General features: G+C 45.1%; 1 protein-coding gene across 2 annotated transcripts in view; it reads right to left on the bottom strand.

Moving 5' to 3' along the window:
* vti1a (vesicle transport through interaction with t-SNAREs 1A) overlaps window positions 1-7,500 on the bottom strand; it is a 188,629-nt gene that overhangs the window by 43,780 nt on the left and 137,349 nt on the right. The window contains exon 7 of one of the 2 annotated variants that reach the window (XM_063217000.1): window positions 6,555-6,616. In XM_063217000.1, coding sequence (XP_063073070.1) covers window positions 6,555-6,616 — 62 coding nt within the window. Of the gene's footprint in view, window positions 1-6,543; window positions 6,617-7,500 lie in introns of both variants that reach the window. The other variant, XM_063217001.1, reaches the window with a different exon arrangement.

Below are 7,500 nucleotides of genomic sequence, written 5' to 3'. Positions count from 1 at the left end.
ACAGGCACACACGTCGCCTGCCACCGGAGAGCTACTAGCTCCCAGCATGCACCTCCCCGTGATGTCATCACACCTTTCACACACACAGGCAACAATCAAGATGTGTGTGTGTGCGTGTAGGTTTGTGAGTGTGTGTGTGTGTGTGTGTGTGTGTATGTGTGTGTGTGTGTGTGTGTGTGTGTGTGTGTGTGTGTGTGTGTGTGTGTGTGTGTGTGTGTGTGTGTGTGTGTGTGTGTGTGTGTGTGCGTGCGTGCGTGCGTGCATGAGATGACATCACGGGGCGGTGTATGCTGGGTAGGTGTGTGCTAGGGCTGCTCGTTCATGGAAAAGAAAAGTCATGATACAGATTATTCCGGTCAATTTTGAAATCTCGATTATTTTGAAGTTGTACAATGCCTTTTTCACAGGGTATATACACCAATCTTGAAGTCAAATTTACTACCATTTAATACCCTTTTTCACTACCTTTAGATTTTTTTCACAACCAAACATTCTCCAATGCGAGTATTAACAAGACATCTTTTGTCATTTCTACCTCCTTAACATTACATTACATTATGCCTTTTTCAGCATCTTCCTCTCCTCATTACACTATACTATGGTATCATATTAGGTTGGCAATAAACTGATTGATGCATTTGGCCTGTCTTAGGGTGACCGATCGCCGGGGTTTCCTGGGATATGTCCGGGGTTTTACCACCAATTCATGACGTCCGAGAGTCCGTCTTGTCTTGTCTTACCTCCCGTCCTCGTTACATGTCTGCTGCCTTTTTTTCCCGTTTGTTTGTTTTGAATATATTTTTTAGGGCTTTTGTGCCTTTATTATTTGATAGGACAGTGGAGAACAGACAGGAAATTACTGGGAGAGAGATGGGGAAAGATCGGGAAATGACCTGAGCCAGGAATCGAGCCACGGGTCAAAGTCTAGTGCCCAGCCGTTAGAGCCACGGCTGAGGCCTTGAGATGCCAGGAAACACGTCATTGATGGTTTATGTTGAGATGTTTTAGTCAATATCTTGCAAAAGCATATTTCAAAAGCTGATTTTCCCTTTTGCAAGCGGGATGTTGCATGTGGAAAAAAGTGCCCCGAAAATTGCTGTGCCTAGGCTGACAGCGGGGAAATTGTATCCATGGAGGCGGGATGTGAACAAAGAACATGAGGACGGGGGATTTTGTAAAGCAATCTTAGAAACTTAGAAAGTTATATTTTCAGGGGGGCTAGTGAAGGTGGGGTGTGTTGTAAAGGTGGCCACCTTCAATATAGAGCTTAAGTCCAGAGTGAAATCCTGGTTTGCGTTCATAGTACGGCCCTTGGAGGACTGGAGGACTTAATAAAATTTGAAGTGGCCCCATGCATTAAAAAACGCCCCACCGCTGTGACAATTCCTTCGCTTCTCACATTGCATGACTGCAATCTGTGAAGGTTAGGAGGGTGATGTGGGAGGGAGATGTGCGTTGCATGCGCTAGCCTACTGTGTAAAGAAAATTAGCATGGCAACGATACGATCGGACAACATTGTCAGTTTTCACTGAAATTAATGTTGCAGCCCTGAGCAAGATTAGTTTAAAACAAGACATACACGTAACATCATATGACTATTGCACATGTGCCATGTATGTGGAGCATAAAGCACCAACTGACAAAAAAACAGAGCCTTGAATCTGTTACTAGTTGCCCGGTCACAGATAAAGGCAGAGAGAGGACACAGGCCTATGCAGAGACATGCCAGCCAGACTAAAACAAGAAAATAAGAATCTGGAACCACTCAGTTCAGATAGCTCTGGGCTGTGGCTGGGACCAAAGGGTTGTTGTTATGATACAAGATGTCTCTGCACTGACTGCCAACGGCTATGACCAATCAAGTGACCACTATTCATTAGCCACAGTTATTCTACTGTCTCCACCAACCTGACAAAACCTGCCCCAAAGACTCAGACAAGGGAGCGGGGTGTGTGTGTATGTGTGTGTGTGTGTGTGTGTGTGTGTGTGTGTGTGTGTGTGTGTGTGTGTGTGTGTGTGTGTGTGTGTGTGTGTGTGTATGTGTGTGTGTGTGTGTGTGTGTGTGTGTGTGTGTTTGATGTCAGTGTAATATAAGTATTATACTGGACTGAGTGTATTCAAAGTCCTTGTCACCTGTCCCATCGCTACATACGTCCCTTCTGGCACTTCCTGTGATTGTGTGTGTGTGTTTCTATGTCTATGTATGTGATTGTGTGTGTGTGTGTGTTTCTATGTGTGTGTGTGTGTGTGCGCGTGTGTGTGATGATGATGATGGCGATGGTGGTGCTCCAGTGATGATGTCTTTAAAGTGGCGTTGGCTATGCAATGTTAATGAGACGAGTGGCGGCCGTGACAAGGTAATTAAAGCCCATAGGACTTCCCCTCACACACATGAATTATTAACTATGGAGCAGAGAGGAGCAGAGGAGGACCTCACATAACACACACACACACACACACGCACACACTCACGCACACACACACACAGACACACACACACGCGCACCCACGCACGCACGCACACATACACATGCACGCATACAGTACACTCTTAGAATCTCACCTCCGCAATACACACCTTGCAGTACAAACACATATGCACCCACATGCGTGCACGCACACAAACTCCCATGCACGCATGCACACAACACACACACACACACACACACAGACAGACACAAACACACACAGACAGACACAAACACACACACAGACAGACACAAACACAGACACACAGACACACAGACACAAACACACACACACACACACACACACACACACACACACACACACACACACACACACACACACACACACACACACACACACACACACACACACACCTCTACTTCTACAAGTCTCCTATACACAGTCCTTCAAACAGGAACCTCCAAAACAGTTTTTGGAAGGAGAGTGATGACAAAAGGGGACAGAGCGTGGCAAAGAGGAGGGCAAGAGAAAGGGAGCGAGACGAAGGTTGTGGGAGGATGGGGGGCAAATACCACATAAAAAGAGGGAGAGGAAGAGAGAAAAGCCAAAGAATAAATGAGAAGGAGCTAGAGAGATGGAGGCATCAAGACTGAAAAGGTCCACCTAGAAAAGAGCTGTGTGTGTGTGTGTGTGTGTGTGTGTGTGTGTGTGTGTGTGTGTGTGTGTGTGTGTGTGTGTGTGTGTGTGTGTGTGTGTGTGTGTGTGTGTGTGTGTGTGTGTGTGTGTGCGCAGGCCTCCACATGTGTCTCTGTGTATGTATGTTTGTGGAAGATTTTATTTCCTTGAACGATCTATAAATGTTCTTTCAAAGGGAGGTACCGCGCCTTTTCTCTTGATGCCGGGTGGGTGCGTAGGTTCCAACAGGTTAACTTAGAATCATTGGCATTGACAGAGTTGTCCCCAGTCGCAGATACAGCTGCACCAGCCAGTCTTTGCTGAGATGTGAAGCCAGATGGATTTTCTATTTAAAAACACTGCAACCAAATGGACTTAATGATGACTTTGATTTGACTTGCTATCTATGAATTCCCTGCGATCTTATTAATTATTGCGCCATTGTCTCATGACTACATTTGATTATTAATTTTTAGATTTATTTTTCTTATTTCATGCATTTTGTTCGCCCTATATGATAAACAAATATGACTGGGCAATGGCACTAGTCTATCCAGCCTACTATGGGAAGGATGCTGATGACAGGACGTCTCTATCCATACACCCTAACCTATAGGCATTTCAAGCTAGGTTGCAGGCTTACTACCTGTCTTCCGTGTACGTGGCTTTACCTGGCCTATATAAGGGCGTGTCTTTATTTTCAATGTTTGCACTGAGGATGGTCTGAATGGGACCGAAACGTTTGCACTGTTCACTTGGGTAGCACTTTTTTATTTTCGAAACATGCAATAAAAGGACATTATTGCATCGGCTTACATGGTGTGCGAGTTCCCCTTCCTTGAACGATCTATGAAATGAGTAACTGGTTGCAAAGGCGTGCGTGTGTTTAAAAAATCTCTTTGAGTTGTATGAAAAGGTGGAAAGGTTGTATGAAAGGTGTGTGTGTGTGTGTGTGAGTGTGTGTGTGCTCCTACTTGAATACGTGTTGGTCTTCACATTTCCAAACAAAATGTGTTAAACAAGGCCAAGATCACAAAGACTCACACCAGAGGACCCATCACCACACTCAAAAGATGACCAAAGCAGTGCCTGACAGAACACCAAGCCCAAAACACCCTATTTGTGTTCATTCATTTCATTCAAACTGATACAGGTTGCCTTACACACACACGCAATACAATGCGAATACAAACACATGCACGCTCATGCACACACACGCACATGCACACACACGCACACGCACGCGCACGCGCACGCACACACAAGAGAAAAGGCATGAAGAAACACTCCAAGGTAAACATTCTGTTTTGGTCAACATCACAAAATAAAAAAAGTACATAAACACACACACCAGACTCATGACAAAGACAGTATCACCAGACCCTCTCCACATCTCTCTTGCAGTTTGAGACACATTATAAGTAAAAGGGTGAAGAAAAGAGTGAAGAAACGCTTCTTTTCAACACACAGACAAACACCTTCAGTAAAAGGAAGAGAAAAAAATCACTTTCCTTCAGTGATGAATGGAGAGAGAGAGAGATGGAGAGAGAGAGAGAGAGAGAGAGAGAAAACAAGAAAAAAGACGGATTTATTACAGAGAGCAAAGATGTTTCACTTTTTCATGAGAACTTGGGGCGAGAAAGAAAAAGAAAATGAAAACAGGACAAGAAAAAAAAACTGCCTGTGAAAGGTGTGTGTGCGCGCGCGCGTGTGTGTGTGTGTATGTGTGTGTGTGTGTTGTTGGCGGGACGCAGGCAGGCGATCGGTATAGCAGAAAGGCTCATAAATCCTGATTTGAATGCGCAACAGACGCACACGCACACGCACACACACACACACCTCTCCTCTCCTCTCCTCTCCTCTCCTCTCCTCTCCTCTCCTCTCCTCTCCTCTCCTCTCCTCTCCTCTCCTCCGCCGTCTTTCTCTCTGATTAAGCCTTCTCATTAGCTGACAGCTGAACTTACACATTAATATGATAATATTGAAATAAGCGCGCGTGTTATTTACTCGGGGAACGCTGCCTTGTTATACACACGCGGCCCCTTGTGTGTGTGTGTGTGTGTGTGTGTGTGTGTGTGTGTGTGTGTGTGTGTGTGTGTGTGTGTGTGTGTGTGTGTGTGTGTGTTTGCGTGTGGCGAGTGTGTTTAAAGTGTGTGTGTGGCGACGCTGTGATGAATGACGCCTGGACAGCTCCGCTTGCCACCTCTTGCCGGGCGTTCGGGGCCCCGACGCGGTAATGAGACTTGACAAAAATCCCAGACATATGCAGAAATATCCGTCACACTCCGCCTCCCCCACAGCCCAGCGCTGGTTCTGTGTGTGTGTATAGTGTAGTGCGAGCGTGCGTGTGTGTGTGTTTGTGTGTGTAGTGTCAGCATGCGCATGTGTGTGTAGTGTATTGTGTGTGTGTGTGTGTGTGTGTGTGTGTGTGTGTGTGTGTGTGTGTGTGTGTGTGTTGTAGTGTAATGCAGTGTGTGTGTGTGTCTGTCGTCTCTCCCCTGCTGCCCTCTCTGATTGTCTGCAGGCACTGAAGCATCTATTTCAATTGCCACTTCCTTCCTGGCCGGCCGCGTTTTAAATTTAGCTACTGTCATTTACATATTACTCTTAATCAAAAGGAGACCGCAAACAAACCCACACGGCATGGATCACTGCACAAATCACACACACGCACGCACAGACACACGCACGCGCAGACACACGCACACGCAGACACACACAAAGACAGACACACACACACACACACACCTACACACTCACACGCACATGCACACGCAGACGCACATGCACACACTTCACAAAAGAGAGATGTGACTAGAGAGAAAGAGAGAGCAAGTGAGGGAGGGGAGAGAAAGCAAGAGAGAGATAGAAGGAGAGAGAGAGAGAGAGAGAGAGAGAGAGAGAGAGAGAGAGAGAGAGAGAGAGAGAGAGGGAGGGAGGCAGGCAGGGGGAAGGATAGAGAGACGGATAGATAGAGAATGGACAAAAAAGGTGGGAGAGAAAAAAAAACAAGAACTGATAGAGAGAAAAGGAGAAGGAATGAAAGATGAAACTAGCGTAGGAAAGTGCAAGCGTATCTTAAAGGGGTATGCCACTATTTTGGGGCTTAATACAGTTAAAATCGTTGGCTGGGGTTTATAAAGGTGGTAAAGTGTCTTATTTTTCATGTTAAGCGTTGTCTTGCTTTAAGACAAGTTAAAAGAGGGAGCATGTCGCTAAGCTAGTGAAAGTCAATGTATCCGTGTAGCATTGTAGCATGTAGCATAAGACACTTTACTACCTTTATAAACCCTGCCCAACGATTTTAACTGTAATAAGCCCCAAAATAGTGGCATACCCCTTTAACGTGGGTAAAGGAATGGTGTGTATAAAACACACACGCACAAGCAGCACACACCCGGACAGTAGCAGGATAGAAGAGGCTGGAGGGGTCCTACCTTCCTCTTACCTTCTGAGCATAGCTGTGAGGATACGGGAGCTCTTCCCCAGGTTAGCATCCGTCTCTCTCAGCTGTAAAACACACACACGAACACAGACACAGAAACAGACACAGACACAGACACAGACACAGACACAGACACAGACACAGACACACACACACACACACACACGCACGCACGCACGCACGCACGCATGCACAAACAGAGAGACACAAACACAAACGTTAGAACATTTTTGAAAAATAATTTTTTGAAAAATAATATTTAAGTTAGACAGTCACATAAATACAAATCTCTGGGAGAAATACAAATACAAATTTGCATACACACTCACATACATCAGAACAGTAAACATGAAAAACCTATAGAGCACACCGTGAAACTCCTGCCTGTGATTTCAAAAGGGCCCCTTTGAGCCGTTCACAGCGCTACTCGCACATCAGAACTCGCAACACATTGTAATACAAAATCAAAAATGTGTTTTAATAAAATATTGAACATCGACACGATGCATTTCAAACATCGTCATGACAGAACACTTAACACCCCTTTACTGCAATGCAACAGATGGGCCTTCATAAAACATTTATCACGCATGCTGCTTCTTAACAGATGTGCATCCCCAACAACTGATACAGTAACACTGTGTAACGGAGGCATTCAGCAGGTGTAAGGTTGCTCAGCAATAAGTTACTGAAATTAGCACATTTTACACCTCCCCTTGACTTAAATGATTGAGTTTTACCTTTATCCTGTACACCGAGTCTGGCCGCACAAATTTTACAGTGGTGCACTGTGTAATATTTGCAGTATTTTATCTCCAAAATGTATGCTGCCCATCATTCACAAATGTTACCTTTTCCATGAATACCTACCACCACCACCATCAAATTCTAAGAGTTCATTATGAGTCGGAAAACTGCACTTTTCATATACTTTTCAGATTTCACTTTT

The sequence above is a fragment of the Engraulis encrasicolus genome, chromosome 15 (assembly GCF_034702125.1).
Source record: "Engraulis encrasicolus isolate BLACKSEA-1 chromosome 15, IST_EnEncr_1.0, whole genome shotgun sequence".
In the NCBI taxonomy this organism is placed as follows: Eukaryota; Metazoa; Chordata; class Actinopteri; order Clupeiformes; family Engraulidae; genus Engraulis; species Engraulis encrasicolus.
The sequence above is the reverse complement of the archived record's forward strand: the minus strand, read 5'-3'. Positions and strand labels throughout refer to the sequence as shown.